We start from the raw sequence: 26027 nt of genomic DNA, 5'->3' as shown, positions 1-26027 counted from the left end.
AAATAAGCAATTCAACATTTTCAAATTCTAAAACAAAAGTGATATTAAAAAAATATATTCTAACAATATTTTATTTAACTTTTTAATTTTAATTTTAACTGTAAAAACAAATGAGATCTCAGCCATTTGGATAGTGAGTTGAGATAAAAGTTAAAAATGAAATAAAATATTATTAAAATATTATTTTTTAATATTATTATTGTTTTAGAATTTAAAAAAATTAAACTACTTATTATATTTTATATAAAAATTTCAAAAAATTATAATAATAAATAAAATAAAATATTTTCACTCTCCATACAGTCTCAATATTTTTTTCAATATAGCTAGAAGAAAAACTCTGCCCGGCCGCCAAACTTACCTGCCAAGAAAGTTGAAGGAGCCGACAATTTGGTGCTTTGAGCAAGAGACCAGCGGATCGTAATTATTATTTTTTTATTTGACGATAGTTAGTTATATGACCTTCCGGTAAGTATTATTTTGGTGCATAGAACGTTGACCTGGGCCGGCCCGGCCCCGTCCAGCCCATAAGAGCAGCAGACCAAGCCGGCCCCGAGTATCGAGTCCACTCATAGAAACCCCGAGTCAACTCACCCGTTGAAGCCTCCAGTTTCGGATTGGGTTCCCCTCGTCTTTGTCACCTAGTCGGTTCAATCAATCAAAACCCCCCCACCCCCCCCCCCCCCCCCCCCCCCCCCCAACATCCCTCACCCTCTTCTCTCTTCCGTCTCTCTCTCTCTCTCTCTCGCGCCCCTCCCTAGAGAGAGAACGACAGGCGGTACCTCTTATGAGAAAACTTTTATCTCTAATTTTCTCGGTATCCAAATAGGGTACTTCGATCCCACACAAATAAAAAAAAAAAAAAAAAATGTCTCACGCGGTGTTCCAAACGGCCCAAATTATGCCCATAAAGACCTTATCATCGAAGCCCAAGGTGAGTCCCCTCTTGCCGGCAGCACATCCGGTGGCCGGTAAGATGGCTCGGAGGGGACTGGTGATAAAGGCCTCTGCTTCGTCTTCTTCGCCCGTCGTGGAAGGGGATTCCGTCATTTTTTGGAGCGCTGCTTTATGGCGCCACCGGCGGCCTCGGCGGCGATAATTAGTCCGGTTATGAAGGGAGAGTACGGCTCGTTGGGAGCGGTCACGTTGGAGAAGGGCAAGCTCGATATGTCTCAGAAGCAGTCCAAGTCTAGTCCCGAGGTGTGCTTTTTTCTTTTTATTTTATTTTATTTGAAAAACTTTTTTATGCGTTAGTTGGTTGAGAAAAATATCGTCGAGTTCTTTTATTTCCGGATGGTTGCTGTGAAACTGGGGGAAAATAGAAGTGTATAATTTGAGAACCTTAGCTGAGACCTTACGGTATGCAATTTTTGGGGGTTGGGGCTCTTAGCGTTCAGGAACCAAAATTATTGAAGAGAAATAAAAATTACTTTGAATTTTATATTTAGGGCCCATGGAAGGCGTTTGATTATTCACTATTTGGTTTTATTTAGTTAAGCTCTTAATTATAAAGAAAGCAAATGCATGTTTGACTGCTCTTAGTTTTCGTAGGAACCGAATGAAAGGTTAAGGGCTGATTTTGGCTCTCCAGTACCTAACTGGAAGACATAATGGGAGCTCTCACTGACAGGAAATGCGTGACTGACTGAGGCCTTGTGAAGAAATTATATATGATATTCCTTTTGCGACCCTAGCATTATAGCCCGTTGTATCTGTGTCATATGCTCCTTGTTGACGCTTTAGGACCTTAGGCTTATTGGATCACCAAACTACCTTCATAGGTGTTTAGAAACCACTTGGTTTCCTGAAAAAAATTGCCATGATTTAGAACGTCATCAAGGCTGGGTCCTTTGGATCCCGATCCACCCCAGGGAATAAACCCTAGATACAAGGCCCCACCCACCAGAACATAATAATTTAGTTTCTTCTAGTTCTTATCCCATAAAAATGTATATATTTTTTTTGATAAGTAAAATAAGTATTATTAACAAGAATGGGCAACACTGTCAACTACAAAGTATTATGCTCTATCTACAAAGGCACATTAGCATCTAAGAAAACATGAAGATCCATGCCGTTAAAGTCCACAACAATGGCCCAAGTACATAGAGTCCTAAAAAAGAAAACTTTTAGCTCCTCCATAGATCTCTCCTTATCTTCAAACGTCCTCTCATTTCGCTCCTACCACAAGCACCACATAATGCAAGTAGGAATCATCTTCCAAATCATTTTGATCTCATGTACACCTTGGATAGAGGTCCAACACGCCAATATATCTACCACGGATTCCGGCATAACCCATGTTAAATCCATCCTTTTAAACACCTCGTTCCAGAGAGTCATGGCTACCTCACAATGCAAAAGCAAATGGTTCACCGACTCACCCCCTCCTTTACACATGCAACACTAATTTGCAATGATTATCCTCCTCTTTCTTAGATTATCTGTAGAAAGAAGCGTTGAGAGGAGCCTTGTTTCGCCAGAGCCTTTTCCATGGAAACTGTATCTCCGGCCCTTGTGTAAGAACCTTATAAAAGGAACGAACAGTGAAAACCCCTCTCCCTGCAGGAATCCACCACAAATCATCTTCATGCTGGATATTTGGACGACAAGAGTACAAGAGACTGTAAAAATCTGCTAAAATCTCCATCTCCCAATCTTGTGCCGCCTTGTTGAAATTAATATTCCAGTGAATACCCCTCCAGCGATTCCCATAACCTCCGCCACTATGGCATCTTTGGCACTTGCTATCAGGAAAAGTATAGGAAACAAATCTTGGAGAGCACTGTCGCCGCACCAAGGATCCTTCCAAAATTTGATCCTGGCACCTGTACCCAACTGAAACCTAGTGTACTGTGGCGCCCCCAATCCCCCTTATAAAAATACACAGGGATTGAGACACCAGGATGGTGACAACACGGTCACACATCCCTACGAAGTGCCAGTGTGTGTGTACATGCAACAGTGTACAAATAAAATAATGCAGCGGATAGTCAACTAAGTACCAGAATTTATTTACAATCAAACATCAGTAAAGATTTAAATAGCAGTTATACAGTCATCCATAAAATAATTTACAATAGTTTTAGATATACAAACGAGTGATCCCAGATCACTCCTCAGGTGGAGCCGTCTCCTCAGGCTCGCCCTCCTCCTCCTCAGCATCAAAATCTGCGTTACCACAAAATGGTATCGCAGGTAAGTATAACCCAAAACAACAGCGTAATATAAAATGCATTAAATGCAGCTAACATGCATGCACATGAAAAATATGCATTTTCCACAAACATCATTTTCTCCGAAAATGATAATTTTCCAACACACACCAAAATCCCATTTTGGCCCAAAATATCCGTAAAACATTTTCCCAGAAAATGATTTACCCAAAAACCAACTCGCACTATTTTCCCAGAAAATAGTGCATTAATTTCAAATGCACCATGCATTATTTCCATATGCACCATGGCCTTCCCTATGGACCATCTGCATGTCCTGGCTTCGCAGCGGTGCTCGGTTCCGCGCCCAGCGCCTACATGGCCAAGCACCCACACTACGCAACGAGCGATGCCCAGTTCCGCGCCCAGCGCGTACGTGGTCAGACATCCTCTAGTCCCCGCCAGCAGAAGGACCACGGAGTCGGCACGAGACCATCTTGTCCGATCCCATTGTCGCCCGGCGACAATCCAGGGGACGTTACTCAGTATATTCCGCTCCCGAGTAACCAGAGGAGCTCCACCGAGTTAATACCCCATCTCGGCTTGGGGTCGTGATACACACGCACCAAAAATATTATCACATAAAATCATAGCTTTTCAAATCACATGAACATGAATCCAATACACGAAAACCCAGTTTTCTTTTACAAACATGATCATGCGTGAAATAATGAAATGCACATGTACCAACACAATGTCCAAACCAACAATTACCAATCCAATCAAATCCAACCAAACAACTCCAATCACAAATCCATCCGACCCCCGAACTCCTCGGACTCAGTCCGGCATGCCAAAAATACAGTGAAATGGGTTAGTGCAAAAATACATTTAAATTACGAAAGTTCTTTGGAGAAATACTTACAGTGCAATATAATAATTTTTCGAGGATCACGAAGTTGAAAAAATGCGACGTTTGAGCAACACCACAGTGTAAAATACACTGTGGCCGTGGGTCACAAATACCAACTTTTCAACGAGGACAAACGAAGACCCAAGATTGATAGGGTAGGGCCTAGGGAGGTCGGTGAAGCCAATGGTGGTGGTGGTTTGCCGTGGGTGGCGGCGCAAGGGGTGGTTTTAGGCCAAAAATGCACAAATCGGAAATGGACTTGGTGGGGCTTCACCGGTGACGGATCGGAGCTGGGGTTGGGTCCAATGGGTTGCCAAGAGGTCGGGGATGAAGTGGTAGGAAGATGGTGGCCAATGGCGGTGCGACGGCGGCGCAACGGCGGAAAGTGTGCCGCGGCTTCGTGGGTTTCGTGGGTTTCGTGGGGGCTAACGGCGGCACGAACGGAGGTGATATTGGTGGGGTGAGGTCGCCGGCGGCTGGGGAATCTAGTGGGCTGGGCGGTGTCGACCACCGCCGATGCACAGCGGCGCTACTGGTGGGGAAGAAACGGACGCGGGGAGAGAGAGAAGGAGAGAGAGATCGTGCGCACGGGGGAGGAGAAATAAGGAAGAAGAAAAAAAGAAAAGAAAGAAAAGAAAAGAAAAGGAGAGGAAGAAAAATGGAGGGAAAAGAAATGAGGTCCAATCCTCATAACTTGGGTCACAAAAATGATCCAACGGAGATGATTTTAAAACTACAAGTTAAACAAAATAATTTAAACGTAATGGTAAAGTCAAATTGAAATAATTAAATCCCACAGTAATTAATTTAAATATTAAAAGCAATTCAAATGCATAACAATAAATAAATATTTGGAAAGCACATAAAAATAATTTTCACCAAATTAAAATCATAGAAATAAACTTACTAAAAATCCAACCAATTTTAAAATAAGAGGATAAATTTTTGAACAATAAAAAAAATAATCCTTCAGTAAAAATACACTGAAATACGGGGTGTTACATGTACCGCTGAAAGACCTCCCACCCTTGTCTAATATGGTTCCATAGCCCCCTTCCATGGGCCCCTCTAACTTCTCTAGTACACCAACCCTCCCTTACACCACCATATTTATTATCGATCACAATTTTCCATAGGGCTTAGGGTTCCTTGATATATCTCTAGAGCCATTTGTCAAGTAACACCGATTAAACAACCGTAAGTTTCTAATGCCCAAACCGCCACTAGCGATAGGACGGCACACATTCTCCCATTTGACAAGATGAAATTTGAATTCTTCTCCTAATCCACCCCACAGAAAGTCTCTTTGTAGCTTCTCAAGACGACCCGCCACACCTGCTGGTATAGGGAATAAGGATAAGAAATACCTGGGTAGATTAGAAAGTGTACTTTTAATCAAAGTAATCCGACCCCCTTTCGACAAGTACATTCTCTTCCATTCTGCCAATCTCCTCTCTATTTTTTCAATCACTATATCCCAGATCGAGTGTGCCCTTGCAGCTATACCCAATGGTCCCATTTTTTTTTCCCCATAAAAATATGAATCATGGAACTGAATAATTTAGTTCTCCAACCCGTGTTAGTTCTCAACTACTATTACCATACTATCGGGAACTATTTTACTTGTGCATGACAACATAATATGAGTTCGCATTTGACTGTTCTCAGAATAAAAGTGTCCTTAAAAGATGAAATGGGATTTCTTTTTGTGTATGAAACTGGTCAAATTGGATTGGTAGGTTTGCATCATCGAATTTATATATCTCTTATATCATGCAGATACTTTAGGGGAACCAACATTTTTATAGATTCGATCATTTTCTTTTTAGTTTGGGGTAGGTCTGATACTCTGGTTCAAGGTTCATCCACTGAACCTATTAGCTGAAAGTTCCTACTTTGCCTTGGTTTGATAATTTTTTTAAACAATTGTTCAGTTTTTGGTCAATGACTGATACCTTTGAAATTGCAGACGGCAATTGGGGGAGGCGGTGGAGATATTGGGAAGAAAATAAATCATGGTGGTGGTGATGGCGGTGATGACGACGGTGATGACGACGATTACTTTGATGACTTTGACGATGGTGATGAAGGAGACGAGGGAGGCCTATTTAGGAGACGGAAATTTCTTGAGGAGGTTAAAAATTCTGATACATTTTCAAAAACACTAAATCATGTTCCTAGGGTAGATAAGATTCTTTGTCTGCTAATGCTGTTAATATCGATGTTTTTCTGATGCAGTTATAATTTTGTGCCTTTTACCAGCTCTTTGATCGTAAATTTGTAGATGCCGTATTAAACGAGTGGCAGAAAACAATGATGGATTTGCCTGCTGGATTCCGCCAAGCTTATGAAATGGTATAGTATTTTCTAAGTTTCTGATTTTTGCCAAGAATTTGTCTCTGGATACCTATTGAAATTTTGCCTTCAGGGTTTGGTTAGCTCTGCTCAAATGGTGAAATTCCTAGCAATCAATGCCAGGCCAACTACGACTAGGTTTATATCCCGAGCACTTCCTGAAGGAATGTCAAGGGCATTTATTGGCAGGTGATTTTGTTCAACTTTGATTTTATATTATGGGCTGTCTACTAACCAACATTCCAACATAGTCTTTTGCTTCATTTAAAACTTAATTCCGTTCAATCTCTCTTTTATGATTGTGTTAACTATTTGTATATGAAACATTTTGGTGAATGTTTTACATTTTTTTGCTTTCGATTCAATTTTAGTGAGAAAGATCCGTAATTATTTTTTTTGAATAAATCTTCTCATCAACCACTATTCACTACCCCATACCCCACACCCTATGTGGCAAACCGGGTTCACTAACAAGTGAACCTGTTCTTGCCCCAACCCCTCCATCTCGGTCCCGCTCGAAGGAAGCACGATGAGAGAGAGCTTGAGGAGAGAGAGAGAGAGAGAGAGGTTGAAGGTGATGGGTCTGACATTAAAAAAAAAAAAAAACTGTCAGGTGTGGGGGTGAATAGTGGCTGATGTATAACAAAACTCTATTTTTTTTTTTATAGGAAAAGAGATAAATAAAATTATTATTTTTTTAGATCCCTAATTCTTATCTAAACTAAAATTATTATGTTGCACAGGATGCTTGCAGATCCTGCCTTCTTATATAAGCTTCTTTTGGAGCAGGCTGCTACAATCAGCTGCTCAGTTTGGTGGGAGTTGAAGAATCGTAAGGACAGGTCTGTGCTCCCTTTTGTGAAAAAGGAAGCAAAACTTTATCTGGTATGCTTTACTTCACTGCTCAGTTTCTCCTTTACTATGGTTGTAGGATAAAGCAAGAATGGGATCTGGCACTTCTTAATGTGCTCACGATATCAGCCTGCAATGCCATTGTTGTTTGGTCACTTGCTCCTTGTCGTTCATATGGGAACACATTCCACTTTGATTTGCAAAATACATTACAGAAGCTGCCAAATAATATATTTGAAAGAAGTTACGCATTTCGTGAATTTGATATGCAAAAGAGAATCCATTCATTCTTCTACAAGGCTGCAGAGTTGTGTTTGGTTGGGTTAAGTGCTGGAGCGGTACAAGGTGCATTGTCAAACTTTTTGGCTAGTAAAAAGGAGGGAAGGTAAGCATATCTTGGAAACATGTGTTCCATTTACCTATTATTTTCATCAGGATAGAAGGATGTAAAGATCTCTGTTGGTGATTGGGTGAACTAGTCCAAGTAATTAACTTTGGATGATGATTAACTGTTTGGCAGGTTATCCGTGACAATTCCATCCGTGAGTACAAACGCACTTGGTTATGGTGCTTTCCTCGGTCTTTATGCAAATCTCAGATATCAGATGTTATGTGGATTTGATAGAGCAATAAGCAGCCATTTTGATGTCATTGGAGTGGCTCTGTTTTTTAGCACGGCTTTGAGGTCTGTTACTTTTACTAGGAAACAATTGTTCATAGATCAAACTTAAAATCGTGTTGGCACACATTTTTGCACTTTCCCATGCTGAAAGAAGGGTTTGTTTTCCTTTACCTAACCTTTCCTAATTTTTTAGGTTGATATGATATTCTTAGGGTTTTGGCGACACTGTCAATATAGTCAACGTTCACTTGTGATAATCCAACCGTAGTTGCCTCTCTTTATTGTTGATTTTTAACTGTTGCTATTAGTTTAATCATGTTTATGGTGGGTTGCTTTTATTTTCATTTTCTTCTTTTTTTAATGAATAAACAAGCAAAAATTTTTTTTTTTTTTTTTTGTTCCTTTATAAAATAGATATGATATTGTTTTTTTTGTGTCTGTCAATCTGATAATATACTACTCAATCATGTAGTCTTGTTGACATATTTTCTTGATTTGTTGTGAGAGTTTCATCTAGTGGCGTGAGGGACCCATTGACGTACGTTGTAGATGTCACCTAATCTTCGACTATGGACGTCGAAAGTATTGTTTGTTTTGTGTTGGATCTTTACATCAGAACTTGTGAAATTGTTTAACTCTTGCTAGTGATTGTATGCAGGATTTTGAATATCCAATTGGGAGAGAGATCAAGGCTGGCCTGGCTAGGGGTAGAGGCAGATCCGCTGGTTGATTCAGATACTCTCTTGAAGGTTTACAACAGACCTTCAGAGGATGCTGATAGGCCATCTTCAAAATGGTTTATATCAAAGAATGCCATTGTTTCTGGACTCGGGCTCCTTGGCATCAAACAGGAGAAGGGTGACTCTGTTGCCGATGGTAAACCATCAGCTCTGAAGGCTCGGAGAAAGAGGATTGTCCGGAAGAAAGTGACTACAAGTTGAGCATGGTTTCTTATGTTGTAATTGTTATCACTGTCCAATTTTGCTATCTGATAAAGACGTGGCTAGCTTGCTCATCAGACTTGAGAAAGTAAGAGCTGATGGTAATGATTCATGACTGCTTCTGCCGTGGACAACCTGAAAGGAACAGACTTAAATGACCATGACGAGAATAATTTTTTTGTTTATGTGGGGGTTGGGGGGAGCGAATTTCTTGATTTTTCCTTGAACTCTTGTACTTTAACTAAGTAAACACGTTGTGTAAGACTGCTGTTTGCAGAATTTTTCTAATAGGTTTGAAGATTTTGTTCCCAGATTACATATTTTGACCAGTGATTTGATCATTTCTTTGGGCATCTAACTCCCGAACTGCTCAGTGACTTTCATTTGCTGTCACCCTCCTTAGTAATTAATGCCAATCCATTCTCTCTGCACACAATCCAACTGCCAACAATTGTAATGAATTTGTGTGACTCGCCCTAGATCGAGTTGGCATTCCAACAGGCCTCGTCATGCATATGTGTATATGCCCAGAATGTCTTGCTCACTGTTCACCACTTGGGTTGAATTTGGAACCATAATATATAGCAAAAATATGATACGAGTAAGTGGGGTGCCTAGGTGTAAAGAGGAACTCACTTCACCATTCACATTTTCAAACCTGGAAGAGGCCGAACACTTGCCTTTGGTGTTGGTAATCTGACGCTTACAAACGTGGTGGGATTAGCAGCAAAACTGCTGTACTTATAATGTGGAAGTGGTTTGAAAAGGTGATTTTGTATTAATAAGCTAAGTGATTAGTATTTACCATTTAGTACTCTCGCTTACATTATTTTTTTCCTTCTTTTTGGGTAAACTCAGGAGTATTCTCGCATACTTTAATACCCCTTCGACTTCTGGCCAGTGATTGTGATATAAAAGCATATCCAATATTATACATATACCTCATCATATCTAGAAAAGAAGAGACCACCTCCTCTCTTCCCCCCGACCCACCGTCGCCTGAAAATGAACCCCATTGTCACAACCCTCCAATACTGGCTAGTGAACCACCCAACCATCCTCCACTTCTCATGGACTCCGGGTCTAACCCCTGCCTCCACCCTCTCTTCCTCTTCCTCACCCTCCTCTCCTACCTCTCCCTCACCTTCCTTCTCTCCCGCCGCCTTATCCCACTCCCTCCTCCCTTGGTCCCAGCCTCCTCAAACCCATCTCCGCCCTCCACAATCTCGCCCTCCTCCTCCTCTCCCTCGTCATGGCCGTCGGTTGCACCCTCTCCATCATCACCCACACGCCTCACCTCCACTGGATCATTTGTTTCCCTCCACACACCCCTCCCTCCGGGCCCCTCTTTTTCTGGGCCTACGTCTTCTACCTCTCCAAGATTCTCGAATTCGTCGACACCCTCTTGATCATTCTCAGTAACTCCCTCCAACGGCTCACCTTCCTCCACGTCTACCACCACTCCACAGTCCTGATCATGTGCTACATTTGGCTGCACACCTCCCAGTCCCTGTTCCCAGTAGCGCTCGTGACCAACGCCTCGGTGCACGTGGTCATGTACGCCTACTACCTATTGTGCGCCATCGGAGTGCGGCCCAGGTGGAAGCGCCTGGTCACGGATTTCCAGATCGTGCAATTCGTGTTCAGCTTTGCGGTTTCAGGTCGGATGCTCTACGAGCACTTCACCGGATCCGGATGCTCCGGGATCTGGGGTTGGTGCTTCAACGCCGTTTTCAATGCCTCTCTTCTGGCTCTCTTTCTGGACTTCCATGTTAAGAGTTATGCGAAGAAGAAAAAGATGGATCAAAAGGACAAACGGTCGTGATTGTTTGTTGGACGGTCACGATTGATTGGAATCCTTATCTTTGATTGAGAAACAAATGTCGTTTTGGAAATGGGTTCAATTCTCTATATGAATTGTGTGGTTGTCACTTGTCGATGGTCATGAACCGTGTGGATTGAGATATTCTTTCTCTAGGCTGTAGTAGCCTTGTACGTAGCTCAATCCAAGCACGCACAGTGATGTTTTCTCCAACGACGGCGCCCGCGCTAATGCCTACCTACGTAAACTCAAACTAATTTTTTATCAATTTATTAAAAAATAGTTTTATTTAAATTTTTTTACTCCATATATCATCTATACGCTATTATTTAATTTAAAATATAAGTGACATAATTTAATTTAAAATATAAGTGACATAATTTAAAAATATTAAAATTTTTTAACAAAGCCAAACTCCAATATGCCCTAAAAGTAATAAAGGAACATCACTTTTAAATAAATAAATAAAAGTAGCCATAAACAATATGCTCATTCCTAAATAAAAGTTTTAAGTATTTGACTTGTTTAATTAGATGAGATGAGATAAAAGTTGAATAAAATATTATTAAAATATAATTTTTTAATATAATTTTTATTTTAAAATTTAAAAAAATTAAATTATTTATTATATTTTATGTAAAAATTTTAAAAAATTATAATGATCATCTATCAAACCAAACCATGCCCTAATGTTCAAATAAAATTGGTGGGTCATAGACTCATAAGTGCCCCTTGATTAGTTTGGCATTTCATTTTTTTAAAACATCATAATTCATTATTCACTAGAAAAAAAAAAATTACTTATTTATCCAACATAGACGGTTGTCAATGGGTTATCGAATTGGTTAGCTTCGGCCCATGCTATTATTTAGATTACTTGAATAAATAATGCTAGATACAGCCTTAAGGCGTACAAGTCCAACACACCTTTATTGAAAAAAGAAGTGAGATCTATTATTAAAAAAATAATTTTTCATATGAGTCTTATATTTACCATTTTTTTTTCAAATGGAATAGATATAACTTGTGCATCCTATAACTTGCAAATATCGTTTCTCTATTTAAATTTGGTGCAAGTCGATAAAATTTGGGATGACAAATTGTGTTAACGGATCATATTCATATCGTGTTAAGTCGTGTATATTATACAATATGGGTCAACTCATACATGACCCGTTAAGCTTAACAGGTCAGATTGTCAAACCTTAACATGATTTGTTTTGACCTATCATGAATTAATTAAAAATATCTTGACATGACACGACCCGTGTTAACCCATTTATGTAAATGGATTGAATTGACCCAAATTATCCTTTTGACGTGATTAACATAATTTCATATAAAAGTTAATATTACAATATATCCTAAAAATACAAAACTAACTACATAAATATAAAATTATAGTTCAAACAATAAAAGCATCAAAATTACAATTAAGAGGAAGTTTGTGAGGCAGTTGTGACTCCTGAGAACTGGCTCAATTGAGAACTGAGAGTGAGTGAGGGTCTGAGAGAGAGTTAGGAAATACGAAATAGGGTTAAGGTATTTTTGTTTTTAGATTAGAAATGATATAATTGTAATTTTGAGTAAAAAATTTAATGGGTATAAATGGGTCACTAACTGCTAAAAAATAGTATCTTAACGGGTCAATTTCTTTTGATCAGAACCTACAAACCTGTTGATTTTGTGTCATGTTCGTATTGGATTAATGAGTAATGTAAGATATTACTATCCCTAAATTAGAATCTCTAGTATAAAATATTTGGTTTTGGGCTCGGTCCACTTGGTGTTGGCCCATTACAAATCATGAAAAGGCAAAAAGAAAAAATAAATGAGTATTCTATAAATTTCCGTTGGATAATCAGAGTTCTTGTCCTCATACGGAAAAATAACCAAATTTATAAAATGAAAAAAAAATTATATATTAACAAAATTAAGCAAGATTCTTTGGTTTGATTAACATAATTTAGCATGATTAAGAGCCATTATATATAATAAATAAAGCTTTTAATAGAATGCCAATATTTGGTCATTTGAGCACTTGACCTTCAAGAGTACGTCATATTACTTGTGTGTGTGTGTGTGTGTATATATTTAAACTTTTCTTAAATTCATTATTTTTTTAAAAAATTCATTGGTTACAAAACTAAAAGGTATATTATTGACTAATCAAATATATTATTTTCCATTTAAGAACTTCAACTTATATATATATATATATATAATTTATATATATAATTGGGATGATGTGAGTGAATCGGTTCAAAGTTTCTTACTATATATGTTGTGTGCTGATGCTTATGCTTGAGGTGAGTAAAGCATAGACACTAGGACTTTGTCATCCATTCGGACAACAGGTGAGACCTAAAACATAAACACTAATTCAGCAAAGAGAGATTATGAAAATGAAAAAAGATTCAGCATAATGTTAAGCTGAGAGGCAAGGTATCATTTGATTTTCTGCTTTGTAAGCAAGGAACCTTTTTAGGCTGCCATTACTTGTTGATAATTCACTCACTCCCACACGCATTCTTCCTTTCTCGATCTCTTGCATCTTTATAGGTTCCTCTTCACATAATACCCACAGATAACATTTCTCCTCTCGTGTCACTATCGCTAAAGCAAAGAGAGAGTTAGAGGGATCGATGGCTTCTCATCTCAACCTTTTCATCTTCACTATCATTGTATCAGGTGCCATTCCCTCTTCATCATTTTGTTCATATTCTTCGTTTTGTTTGTATGTTTATAATCTATCTTCTCTGTCAGTACTACCTACCTAGCTAGTTAATTCCTACTGTATATAGCATGCATGTAATCTTTTTGCACCATTGTAGGCATGCATTCTCTTTGTCACGGCAAAAAGTAGGTGTGCAAGTTTTGCCAACCATGAGCTTACTAACATGATTTCGTTTTTAAAAGCTTACAAAGGTTGTATTCATTTTGTTGGGCAGTGATTAAATTGTCCGAAAGCACAAGATCGTTCACCATAGTAAATTACTGCAAGGAAACAATATGGCCTGGAATTACACATGGTGAGAACTTCAGCGGCGGAGGTTTTGCACTAAAACCCGGACAGTCTGCTGTCTATACAGCTTCGGCTGGGTGGGGTGGCCGGATATGGGCTCGGACTGGCTGCAATTTCGATAAAAAGGGTAATGGAAAATGCCAAACGGGTAGCTGCGGCACCATCCTCAATTGCACCGAGCCGAGCACACCACCCACCTCCATCGCCGACTTCACCCTTGGACAAATCGATTTCTATGATGTAAGCCTTGTAGATGGCTTTAATGTGCCTATAGTTGTCAAAGCTGTTAATGGTACAGGCAACTGCAGTACTGCTGGCTGTGATGGAGATTTGAGGCAAAACTGCCCGTCGGAGCTCGCCCTAAAGGCTGACGGAAAGGTTGTGGCTTGCCGGAGTGCATGTGATGTGTTCAACACTGATGAGTATTGTTGCAGAGGAATGTTTGGAAATCCATCCACATGTCTACCTTCGAATTATTCCAAGAGTTTCAAACAAGTATGCCCAACAGCATACAGCTTCGCATATGATGACCCTACCAGCGTTATAACTTGCTCTGGAGCAGACTACATAGTTGCATTCTGCGCATCAAGGTAAGTAAGATCACAATATTTAGAGTAAATGAGAATTTCCAGTAACTTATACATGAAGGTATCATGTTTCTCATATTTGCATACCTACCGGTATAATTTTTACAAACTTCTTTGTTGATGATTCTAGGAACCAAACCATATGCTCTTATCATGATAAGCAGCTTGCCTGTAATCAATCAAAGGGCATCAGATCAGTAGTCTCTCATGGATGGTGGGTCCCAATGCTTGCATTAACCTTCATGTTTGAATCATGGTGGGCCATGCTTTAGCAATTTCTGTACAAAGTCAATCACTCCAACCCCCCAGTCATATTTGTACTTATTTGGTTCCATACGGTTTTGGCTGTTTTTTTCCCCCTCTTTTTTCATTAAGCTGATTAAATCACAAGCTATAAGAGGATATGCCTGCCATTTATATCTTTTTTCACCCGGTTTGGGGTGCATATTTTTCAGTTTGTGTAATATTAATCCATTCGCCAAATGGATAGGAAAATGGGCAAAGACAACATTTGGATGCAAAGATTTATGGAAGTAATAGGGTTAGAAAGGAAGGTAAAAACAAAAGCAGCTTGACAAGCTAACTTTGTCAGGTTCAAATCTTAAATAGCTCCTTGAATAACGTATCTCTTCCACATAGCATTTAAGAGAAATCTTGCATAGAATGCATGGCAATTTCTCCAGTATGTGCATTAGAGATTAGAAATTACTAGTGCTCTAGATCATGTAAAATGAAACGAGAGCAACAACTTCCAGCAAGGAAGACATAGAGCACTCTGAATTTCTGAATTCAACCAAAATAGGAGTCAACAGATGAACATTCATGCAGAAAAAGAGAAGAAAGGAAAAAAATGGAAAGGACTCTCATCTGGGGTAACTCCAAATCAGCAGGCTTCAGTGGTAAATTTGGGGTTCAGGCAATACCAGAACAAATTAATAATCTGTTTCCTTCTAATTAGATGCAATCCTTTGCATTCTGATTCAAGCAGCAAATTAGTGAAATCATTAAAAAAATTTATCCTTCTTACCCCCTTGTGTTTCTTCGTGGGAGCTTCTTTTATGTTTTAGAAGCAAACAAGTGACATCAATCAACAAAACTAAACAGTCGAAATAATACAGTAAAAATGAACAAAAATAACATCATCTAATATCTATACCAATTCCAAAAGACAATTAAAATTGAAAAGGTATTACATTTTCTGTTCTATAGAGCTGGGGATTGTTTCAGCCGGCCGGGTTAGTGGGGATTTTGATAGCGTTTATTGGTTACCTCTGCTATTTGAAATTTGAAAGAACTAAACTTGGAGCACATTACCGAGTCCTGAGCAAGAGAAAGAACTCGGAATGAGAAGAAGGTGGACGGCAAAGAGAGAGAAAATCCCCCCAAAAAAGGAAAACGTGCATGTGTTGGAAAGAGGGACCTTTCTCTGGGAGGCTGGGACCATGCGAAGAGACATAAGAGTGGTGGCGAGTCAGGTTCTGTCGCTGGTTTTATTTTGGCAATTTTAAGCATGGGCGCTCTGTATGGTTGCACGTTGCTGATTTCAGGAGCGGATATTGAGAATTAAATATATACATATCATGCCATCGGAGCAATATTAAAACGAATTAAAAAAAAATTCTAATTACCTTAGGTTAATCTTTTTTTATGATTAATGTGTCAAAAATATATTAACACTTGTCACGTTAATAATATTACCTTCTCAAAATGCTAAATCTTTTCTATGAAATATTGAACCGCTTTCTCAACTACCATGTAGAAAGCAGACCATTTTAGATAAATACAAGCCACTCTTACTTTATGCACAGGAAAAACCATATCCATGGCCTTATCTTCTCATGCAGCTTTAGTCCTCACCACCGCTCAATCCTCGAAACCTTCCATTCCAAAGTCCCACTGCTTTCCGCCTCCTCGAACTGCCTTTCGTTTTCCAGTCCCAGCCATTAATCCCAGCACCTACAACCTTTCAAGCACCTCGCACCCTGAGAAATGGAGAGCCAAAATTTCTTTCTTTCCTGCTTTCCTGAAAAAAGGCAAAGATGCCAAGACTCTCAAGGAGGAGCTGCTTGAAGCCATTGCGCCCCTGGATCGCGGAGCAGATGCCACTTTCGAAGACCAGCAAACAGTTGATCAGGTTGGACCGAATTCTTTTTCTACTCTTACCTTTGGTTTGATCTCTGGGTTCTTGTTTTCTCTGTCAAAAGTTAATGATTTAAGAGAATTATCAACATGAACGAAATTTACATGTGATGCTTAAAACGGAAATCGATAGGATTTTAGTGGGAAATTGGTATCATATATTTAGTTCCTGATATATTAACGCACTTATGTAAACTAAATTTGTCTGATACTCGGAAACTTATTTTCAAATAGATTGCTCAAAAACTTGAAGCACTTAACCCAGTAAAGGAACCCCTCAAATCTAATTTACTCGATGGCAAATGGGAGCTTATCTACACTACTTCAAGATCAATTTTGCAGACCCAGGTTAATTTATTCTCCATCTTCATTGCTATACATTGTCTTCTCTAAGGCTTCAGCAATCTTGTATAACCTCTACACTGCATTCTTATAGAGTTTTTATTTCTATTTTTATTTACTCTTTGACTTTACTGTGCATTAGTGGTTGTTATTATGAAATCACCATTTGTTCTAAAAAGTTAAGCCGATAGAAAAATGTAAATTTTTATTATTTATTTTATATTTTAATATTCCTCCTCATGTGTGGACCATACTCTCCTTCAATGGGTGGCTCAACACGTGAAATATTTAATTAAATGAGATAAAATATAGAGTTAGGGTTTGAATTTAGGACCTCTGCTATGATACCATGTGATGTCACCACTTGTTCAAAAAATTTAAACCGATGAAAATAGGTAGATTTTTATTATTTATTTTATATCTTTAACACTTTTATCAACATTTCCATACTTGTAATGTCATGCATGATTGTAATGGTTATTTCAAGCGGAAGGGATCAATTGTTGTACATCTGGATATATATGGTTCTGCACTCCTTACATTTTGGAGGGCCTATCTAATATTCTGAATTGCTAGAAAAAGCACTTTGCATACTCTTTTTTCTTGGCGAGTCATGCTCTGTATCTTTCATGGTAAAATGAACAAAGAAATAAATTATTGCGACTGGACGTGTTTGCTTTTTTTGACATTTTCATGGTATAAATTGCATTCACTTTGGAAATTAACATGGTGATCACAGAGACCCAAATTTCTAAGATCGAGTGCAAACTACCAGGCGATCAATTTGGATGTACTTAGGGCCCAGAATATGGAATCTTGGCCATTCTTCAACCAGGTATACTCAATTTATTCTGTCATTGTACCCAAAAATATGCAATGGGAAGAAGACATGGAAAGAGATTAATACGCAATGATTAGAATTGACTGACGAGAAATGCTACTTATCATCCCCACACCACACACCAACATGTGATTTGTCATTCTATTTAAACACGCATATTTACACATCAATACTGGTCTGTGGTGTAGGGGATGACAAGTATAGTTTTTTCTTGACTGATATATTGTGTTGCAGTGCAGTCCTCTACATTTCTTTGTTAATGAGGTAGTTTAGCAAGATGGACATTTTAGTAATTTAACATACTTGGGCTGGTTATGAAGATCACTTTGGATTCAGAGACTGATGCACATAGACTTGCTCACCTGCCATATTTGTTATGAATATGTTTTGTATTGGTAGGTGACGGCAGATTTAACACCTCTGAATGCAAAGAAAGTAGCTGTAAAGTTTGATTATTTTAAAATCGGAGGCTTAGTAAGTAATCTCCTTGCCAGTATTTTCTTTCCTTCCTTTTTTTTTTAAAAGGCCACATGAGTTATATAGGAAGAGCAAGGTGCTTACTGATTTTGATGCACAACAGATACCTGTTAAGGCACCTGACAGAGCTCGCGGTGAATTGGAAATCACATACTTGGATGAAGAATTGCGGTACTGATTGAGCCAATAATATTATATAAACTTGAAGAGTATCCGACTTTAGACTTCAAGAAGATTCCTTCTTTAATCTTGTTTTCCTTTGGCAGGGTATCAAGAGGTGACAAAGGAAACTTGTTCATCCTGAAAATGGTGGATCCATCTTACCGAGTTCCTGTTTGATTAGTGTGTAGTTTCTTGGTCACGAAAGAGTGGACCGAATTTTGCAACTACTGCTGATCTGCTTAAAACACAGTTTTGGTCATATCATTAGCTAGTTTCCTTGTTGTATACTATATATAAAGGCTACAGAAAAATGCTCAAGGGCTTGCTGAAATTCCCTGGCAGGCTTAGGTTTGGCACACAACGTTAACTACTGCATGCATGTACACAAGTTATGGACAACTCATTTCATATTTGTTTAGGCCCCCAAAAGATCCCAAAATGGAAACTTATACAGATCGTCTTGTAATTTAATTCTCATTAGATGGCATTTCGCTTTCTGACAGTACTGAATGAAAGAAAATGAGATCATGATGAATTTGTTATATAGAGGCGGTACAGGATGTACAATTAATTAATAAAACGTAGAAATGTGTCCTAGTTGATCTGCATCTGGCCGGTTCCGCCTAATGCTTGACGTTGGTGGACCTCAACGGCTGCCTCTCGCTCCATCACTCTCTGCTGTTACTCTACTCTGCAGAATAAGCAGATACTGCCTTGCTTCTCATATTCACACCACATACATGCGCCCGTACTTGTTTGTCTATATATAATACATATTTAAGAACATGCTTCCACCCACCATTAAAAGAAAACACGCATGCATGCATGTATGGCGTCTCATTTCTAGTTCCGGGATGGGCCTCAGTCTCTCCGCCGCTGGGCGGTTGTTTCTGCACCATCTTAGGTGTTGTCATGCTCAGTTTCTCATGATGTCTTGTTTTAAAAGGTGGGCTTATGGACAATCATGATTCATTATTCATGGCACAATATGTAATACTGATGGTGTTTTGCATATGTGCTGCCAAGTTGAGTCTTTGCCCTTTAGATTATAATGATCTTCATGATTTTGTTGTAAACAATGGTCATTTGATTCATTTGCGCGAGCTGCTAAAAACTAATTAGCGTTGGTTGGATTAATGATAATAGAAAAGCACATCATGAAGAGCGAACGTTATCGCCTGACCATGTTAATTTGTGATTTTTTCAAATATTTTTTAATTATGGTTAAATGTAGAATTATAAGTAATAATATATATAATTTTAAGGTGTGTAAGTTTTGCATAGTCCATTAAAAAAAAAGTGGATCCCACTGTGAAAAAAATTGGAGCACACCTTAAATCCACGTGAAAATATATATATATATATATTTTATGGTGAATTATACTTTTTTAAATGGAGTAATGTACCACATACTTTAGAAATGTATTTAACGTTACTTTAACTAAAAAGTAAATATTTTCTATACATGAGGTGATCAAATTGAGATTTGGGTTGAATTTTAAAAGATTTTTGCATTGTAAAGCTCCATATATGAACTAGCATGCAGCTAGCACCCGCGTGGAAATTAATAATGAGTGTGCCAACTTAATTAATTAATTTCATATATTAATAATCAATTTGTGCTCAAATTCGAATCTCAGTGATAATAGTCTTAATGAAGTTGTTTAATTGCTTAATTCTTAATTAATTTGCATAGGCTGTTGATCTCAGGGATGCATGTTAATTAATTTGCGACAACTTTAATTTATTCCAGATGATGCTCGATCGACCGCGCGTAAATCATTCTGTCCGGCCACGTCACTTTTATGTATTTAAGCATGGTTTAGAAAAACCTTTTCATTTATAAATTTGTAGTCATAGTGCTATATATATATATATATATATATATGCTATAAAATATAACCTCGAGATCATATATAATATATGAGTACTGTTATACACCACACTCTCATTCTATTTTAATTATATTAAGTGGTATGTGATATATTCATCACTATTAAATGATACAGAAATATGCAATAAATGATCATTTAATGATGATAAATATGCCACACCACACTTAGTTAGATAAAAGTGACATGGTAGTATAGTGTATAAAATTTTTTGTAATATATATATTTATAATTAATATTGAAGGTCAAGAGTTTAGAACCTCTACTCACATACATATAATAATCCTCTTAATTGGAGCCACCCCTTAATAAGACTAGCCTCACGTGATTTGATAATTATTTGGTACGCGTCCCAGATATTATTAGCGAGGGAAAACTGATTATTTCAGTGCTACAATTACAAAAAGATTTTATTATAAAAATAGATTAACAAATTTATGTCATTATAGAAAAAATAGCATGTATGGTGAGTTATTTGCTAGGAGAATAAATTCATTTTGATAGAAAATAGTCATTTTAATAGGAAATAATTGTCATCAAATAAGTAGTTTTATTATAGTGTGTGATTTTATATAATCTGTTAGATTTACTTTATAATAAAAATAATTTTATAATCTAATGTATCACATTAAATTTATGTCAGTTTATAAATTTATTTTTATAAAATTCTAGTTACACTCTTGTCAATAAACTAATTTCTTTCGGATATGGTACTCTTGTAATCAATAATTTTTTTTTGTACAAATATTTAGATTTCATGACATAGCATCTTCTTGAAACCTATCGTGGTCAATATCTAGCTGATCCTCACCTTTTAAATGATTTGGAAATATGTTTCATGAAAGGACGGAGAGATTCTTTGGATGCATAGTTATATATATATATATATATATATATATATATATATATATATATATATATATATATGGTACGTACGTACGTATAAGTAGTAGTACTGTTGGTAATAATGCAACGCATGTCCAAAAACAGTACTTGCTGCTATAAACTTTCTAGCTATAATTAATGTGAATATATAATTATATAGGAAGATGGCATGCATGCATGCATTATTCCGCCATGTGCTACATGAGAACCATTTGAAAGGAATATTTAACATATATACTCGATCTTCTAGATAATTAGTACGTAAGAGCCTAATTAATTTCGAGTAAAAAGTGACCACGACACAGATGATGCTGTCGTACGTTAGACGTTTGACAATCTCATTGCTAGAAATTATGATCACCATCATGGAGTGATTACAAAAATACTATGAGTGGGGCTATTATGCCATCCTATTCTTACTGTTGGACGTATCGTCTAGTATTTTTTTTCATATTTTTTTAATATATTTAAATATTTTAAAAAATAAAAAAATATACCAATACATTTAAAATTACTTCCTTAATCATTAAGTAAAAAAAAAAAAAAAATTTACCAAGTGATCAAATGGAGCGGTAAGAATTGGATGACATAGTAGTGTTTCTCAAATACTATATACTGATCATCGATCTCAATATCACTCACTACAAGAGAAGTGACTTTTCGTTTGAAAAAATCTTATAAATTGTCACAATTAATTTTTCTCAACGTTTTACACATCGTTACTGCTGAACAATGGCATATATAGTTCATGGTATATATCTAGCTAGCTAGCTAGCTAGACTTATGATCTATAAGTACATGTTAATTCATGAAATCGATAAAATTAATAATATTCCATTTCGTTGCCTAATCGATCCAAACTAATCATGCGTGCTTGCCAATATTGAAAAATCAGTGTAAATGAAACTTAGAACCAAGAAGCCAGTTGACTAAGTAACTCAATCTGAGTGGGAGACAAAGACAGCCCATTTTGTCTCGCGGCCAACGTCCCTTGGCCGCAAGTCAAAAAGCATGTAGCTACAAATTGAGAGAGAGAGAGAGAGTATATGTACACACGACATACATACCCTGCAAAGGAAGCTAGCGCCATAATATACATGTGGGCCGGAAATTCCGCTTTCCAGAGTTGAACCTTAAGGATTCTTGGGTCGTCATTGAGGGAACAAAAGGGCAATCTTGTCACAAAGCTGCAACCATAAAAGCATGTATCATGCATATAATGAAAAATCCGGAAACGCCTACACATATCCCCACAGGTTGTACAACACCATGCACGCTCATGCACCCGCTACTTTCTACAAAAAGCCAATCCTAATTCAAAAGGCACTACACAAATTCCGTTCTTCATTCTTTGACTCAGACTTCTGCTATCATCTCTCTCTCTCTGTGGTCTCTCTCTAGGGTTTCTCAGGGGCCTTGTTGCAGAGCCAATTTGGCATTCTGTCCACCTCCATGAAATGTTCTTGTTAGTTAACTAGTTTGATTTTCAGCTTTTGGAGGCGGCCAGCATGTCAAATTGGTTCTGTAAATTTTTCTCTGAGAAACCATATAAGAGCCAAAAGCTCTTGATGAAAATCTTTCTGCTTAATAGCTCTACGATCCTTAATATCTGTCGTATTTTCTGATCTGGCCAGAAAAAGTCTTTTTCACTCGTGTTATTTTTACACTAATTTGTTGTTTGTTTACTTTATATGTGTGCATGCATTTATAGTTGAGACTAAGATGAGCTCTTTCATGGTCTTGGGGTAAGGAACATTAGAAATTTAGGTGGTTAATTTTACATATAAGATACAGTCACAAGTGTTATCTACGCATGCAGGTAATTATTAAAGCAGCAAATTTTTTCCAAGCTCCAATATTGGCTTTAATTACTTGTTCTGTCGGTTGACCTCTCTTAGTGTATTCTGATCTTAATTTGTTCTTTCGGCCACTTTGCAGGTTACAGGTTAATGCATACTCATCATTCTTTAGCTGCGGCAGGACTAGTAAATTTGTATCCATTGAATTAGGCCAAATCACTTGTTGGATAGGTCATTTTTAATGGCCGCTATGCTCCAAATACGATCGACCATCAACCATAGGGTGGTTTCATATTGGTACGTATTATATACCCGTAATATGAGTTCAAATGATGATCAGTATCCGCAGACAAAAAACTCGAAACATGCAACTCGATATGAGTACTGCATCATAATAGCTAGCCGATCATATATATATATATATAAAGAACATATATATGTATGTTCTTTAATTAGTCTTTACACATATGAGTCGGTTTTAAACCGAAGCAGCAGATCATGATCGGCTAGCTGCATTAATATTATATAGGGCTTATCTCAAGAGATGAACTACCTATGATCAACTTGAGCAATTTCATGTAATAACTACAGCTTGAGCAGACATTGTTTCCTAATGAGAGTTCAAGAAAGATGGATGCCATAATGCGTCAAACTATTTTTTGGGAAGACTAGAGGGAGTTTTCTTCAATTCTCAGAAGGGAAGAAGTGAATTTTGGCAGCACTAGTCTGGATTTTTGTGAACTTTGACCCGTAACTTGTTAAATATATTAATGTTTTGTCATTGCATTGATGTAAGTCAACCGTGTACATGAAATTGAAAAAGCAGCCAAACATGTTGCATGTAAAGTTTCTCTATCCGTTATGTCTTTTGAGCCTTTTTCTTAGTATGTAATGATGGTGAGATCGCAACTTTTTCATCTTTAAAGCACCATTGATGATTACGGTGAACGCGTGCGCGGCTGCCATTGGCTCTGAGACACTTTGGTTTGCTGTTGGGCATTGGATACCAAGAAGCATTATGCTCGGAAATGGTGATTGAGTCTGCCATTTTGGATGGTAACGTCGTTGTTGGAGGTTTAAATGATTTACGTACACATCTGATCCCCCAACAAATTCAAGTGCGCGCACTTGCATTAATATTACCATACATGGCCACCACCACCTCTAACAACTACAATTACTAGCTACACACAAGCTGGTAAAGCGTGCTATGACTACTAAAGTCAATCTCATAATTGGTCTAATTACATTGTTCCGTAGAGAGAGAGAGAGAGAGAGAGAGAGATGTGAGAGATGTGAGCAGTACTAGTACTATTGCCTTCCATGATCATGTTGAGTACTGGTCACACTTACTTTTATGCCTTTTGAAGGTTGAAAAATAGGTTAAAAGGTTAAAAACAAATCACTTTTTATCAACATTCGAGGCACTCAACACATAAATTCCACTTTATGAATCTAATATTAATTAGTTCAAGACAGTAGTTAAGGGTGATCATAATCAAATACATTCGTATAAGTAATTCTTGACAACTTAAAACAAAACGATCGATCGAATAGCATGCTGCATGCACGCATGTCTGGCCTTACAATTATTGATAAGAGAGACCGGGGGGATCCGTATATAAAGATGTTCAGTTGATCGTGTGGTTCCTGATCAAGCAGTAATATTTATAGCCAGCTTCATTCCGGATGCACAGTTTTGAGGATAGGAGCTGATGAAAAATGTTATTCCTTGTTCAAGCTTGATCTCATCATATCCTGTCTGATACCATCCGGCGACAACCTCTGGGACAGTGCATGAATCATAACCATGTTGATCATCTCGGACAACCACCACATCGTGTTTGGTCCGATCATACATGAACACTATATATAAACAAACACAAATTAATATTAATCATTCCTACCAACAAAAAATTTCGTACAATACCTATATATATATATATATATATATATATGACTAATTAATTATAAACCTGCATGCATATATATCAACAAAAACTTTCGTACATGAATATATACGGCCTACCAAGAATATCGCCGGTCTTAAAGCTCTTCCCATCAGGCCAGTCACTGACGCCAAAGGTCCAACCTTTGTCATCACCAACCATGTTGGCCGTCTCTGCTTGCTGAGTCGTTCTGCAGCAAAACAACATACACATGATCAGCACTAATATTGTGCCAAGCTGGATGGAAGGGATTTTTGTTTGGGCCATTCTTTCCAACATATTCTCCCGATCTCCACTGCAATATGAAGATATTAATTCATGGGACGATTAAATAGATGCATGACCCAACAAACAACGTCGGAAAGCCAACAAATAACATTAAGAGCTTAGCCTATAATTGAACAGGAGAGTCATCAACAACTTATTGTACGTTATGAGATGATAATGATCATAATTCATGGGTTTAGGTTATAAATCCAGCTTTCAGTTTCGGCAAGAGAATAAAATAATTGTTTCTAATGAATATATTAATTAAGATTCTTAGATTATAGAAAAATAATTAAGAGAAATTTTATTTACAGTTTTGAGTGAGGACTGCCTATACAGTTGCATTGATAAATGAATATAAAAGAGAAAAATATATTATTTTAAAAATGATATTATTATAATTTTAATTATTTTTTAAATATAATTGTATAGACTTATATAAACAGTCCTAATATATATAGACTAACTCAATACTTAATAATACAGATTCCTACCTCTAATATTTTGCACACTACTGCAACTTCTAGCTATTTAGACTTTAGTCAGCAAGAATACAATCTTCGGTCAAAGTAAATATTTGGGCTGGGTTACACTCAATGACCGTGAAGCCCGCCTAGTTGGAAGTTACTTGAAATTGATTTTTGAAAATGGGTCGAATTTGATATTTGAAACGATCTGAAACAAAGAGCTCGACATATTTCGGGCCCATCTACCGTGATTCACTCGGCCCATCCGAGTCATCGACTCGATCGGCTTTGTCGACCCAACCACTGTCATTCAATTAATTTCTTGCTAAAAGCATGCGACGTGATTTAGAGGCGTACCCAAAGCAGCTTTCAAGGGCGAATAATAGAGGCGAGGCTTAAACTGGCAGTACTGACGTCGTTGGTGGCGATGGAGGTCAGCCAGCAGAGACAGAATTTTACTTTAGAAACACAGATAATGCAGAGTCTCGCACAAAAAAGATCTAGCATGGGCAAGCAGAAAGCTCTTACTCATGGT

At 37.6% G+C, this 26027-nt stretch overlaps 5 protein-coding genes and 1 long non-coding RNA gene across 9 annotated transcripts; 5 read left to right on the top strand and 1 right to left on the bottom strand.

The window, feature by feature from the left end:
• Positions 1–694: 694 nt before the first annotated feature.
• Positions 695–9149, top strand: LOC121255533 (protein RETICULATA-RELATED 1, chloroplastic). The gene is given in 9 exon segments (XM_041155888.1): positions 695–1046; positions 1049–1200; positions 6038–6202; positions 6331–6423; positions 6497–6612; positions 7167–7265; positions 7355–7660; positions 7796–7960; positions 8556–9149. Coding segments are annotated over 9 exon segments (1557 nt in total). The 5' UTR covers positions 695–868; the 3' UTR covers positions 8839–9149.
• Positions 9150–9561: 412 nt separating this feature from the next.
• Positions 9562–10765, top strand: LOC121255535 (elongation of fatty acids protein 3-like). The gene is given in 3 exon segments (XM_041155891.1): positions 9562–9940; positions 9943–10016; positions 10019–10765. Coding segments are annotated over 3 exon segments (816 nt in total). The 5' UTR covers positions 9562–9843; the 3' UTR covers positions 10664–10765.
• A 2442-nt stretch (positions 10766–13207) lies between these two features.
• Positions 13208–14726, top strand: LOC121255534 (pathogenesis-related thaumatin-like protein 3.5). Its single transcript, XM_041155890.1, has 3 exons — positions 13208–13351; positions 13612–14275; positions 14403–14726. Exons 1-3 carry the CDS (start codon positions 13306–13308, stop codon positions 14542–14544), a joined length of 852 nt encoding a protein of 283 aa, XP_041011824.1. The 5' UTR covers positions 13208–13305; the 3' UTR covers positions 14545–14726.
• Positions 14727–16026: 1300 nt separating this feature from the next.
• Positions 16027–18645, top strand: LOC121255536 (probable plastid-lipid-associated protein 4, chloroplastic). 3 transcript variants are annotated; one of them, XM_041155892.1, is made up of 6 exons: positions 16030–16406; positions 16646–16759; positions 17493–17588; positions 17994–18068; positions 18175–18242; positions 18338–18645. In XM_041155892.1, the coding sequence occupies exons 1-6, from the start codon at positions 16095–16097 to the stop codon at positions 18408–18410; spliced, it is 738 nt and encodes a 245-aa protein (XP_041011826.1). In that variant the 5' UTR covers positions 16030–16094; the 3' UTR covers positions 18411–18645. The 3 variants fall into 3 exon arrangements, with proteins under 3 accessions (XP_041011828.1, XP_041011827.1, XP_041011826.1); XM_041155894.1 differs by lacking the exon at positions 16646–16759 and having other exon boundaries at positions 16027–16406; XM_041155893.1 differs by lacking the exon at positions 17994–18068 and having other exon boundaries at positions 16029–16406.
• Positions 18646–22041: 3396 nt separating this feature from the next.
• Positions 22042–23688, top strand: LOC121255537. Of its 2 annotated transcripts, none has more exons than XR_005938791.1 (2): positions 22042–23106; positions 23401–23688. It is a non-coding gene; the product is annotated as an uncharacterized LOC121255537 (long non-coding RNA). The 2 variants fall into 2 exon arrangements; XR_005938790.1 differs by having other exon boundaries at positions 23339–23688.
• A 612-nt stretch (positions 23689–24300) lies between these two features.
• On the bottom strand, positions 24301–25277 carry LOC121255532 (basic blue protein-like). The gene is made up of 2 exons (XM_041155887.1): positions 24839–25277; positions 24301–24675 (listed from the first exon to the last, which is right to left on the bottom strand). Exons 1-2 carry the CDS (start codon positions 25035–25037, stop codon positions 24464–24466), a joined length of 411 nt encoding a protein of 136 aa, XP_041011821.1. The 5' UTR covers positions 25038–25277; the 3' UTR covers positions 24301–24463.
• Positions 25278–26027: the final 750 nt, after the last annotated feature.

Source organism: Juglans microcarpa x Juglans regia, chromosome 3D (genome assembly GCF_004785595.1).
Source record: "Juglans microcarpa x Juglans regia isolate MS1-56 chromosome 3D, Jm3101_v1.0, whole genome shotgun sequence".
Lineage (NCBI taxonomy): Eukaryota > Viridiplantae > Streptophyta > Magnoliopsida > Fagales > Juglandaceae > Juglans > Juglans microcarpa x Juglans regia.
This window is presented reverse-complemented; position numbering and strand designations above follow the sequence as displayed.

Bases quoted from the DNA above. Each gene is read 5' to 3' on its own strand.
- LOC121255536 (XM_041155892.1), top strand. From the start codon at position 16,095: ATGGCCTTATCTTCTCATGCAGCTTTAGTCCTCACCACCGCTCAATCC. The intron at 17,589-17,993 runs GTATACTCAATT...TTGTATTGGTAG, and splicing joins CTTGGCCATTCTTCAACCAG to GTGACGGCAGATTTAACACC. The intron at 18,069-18,174 runs GTAAGTAATCTC...GATGCACAACAG, and splicing joins ATTTTAAAATCGGAGGCTTA to ATACCTGTTAAGGCACCTGA.
- LOC121255532 (XM_041155887.1), bottom strand. From the start codon at position 25,037: ATGTTGGAAAGAATGGCCCAAACAAAAATCCCTTCCATCCAGCTTGGC. The intron at 24,676-24,838 runs GTAGGCCGTATA...GTTTATATATAG, and splicing joins TAAGACCGGCGATATTCTTG to TGTTCATGTATGATCGGACC.
- LOC121255534 (XM_041155890.1), top strand. From the start codon at position 13,306: ATGGCTTCTCATCTCAACCTTTTCATCTTCACTATCATTGTATCAG. The intron at 13,352-13,611 runs GTGCCATTCCCT...TTTGTTGGGCAG, and splicing joins CTTCACTATCATTGTATCAG to TGATTAAATTGTCCGAAAGC. The intron at 14,276-14,402 runs GTAAGTAAGATC...TGATGATTCTAG, and splicing joins GTTGCATTCTGCGCATCAAG to GAACCAAACCATATGCTCTT.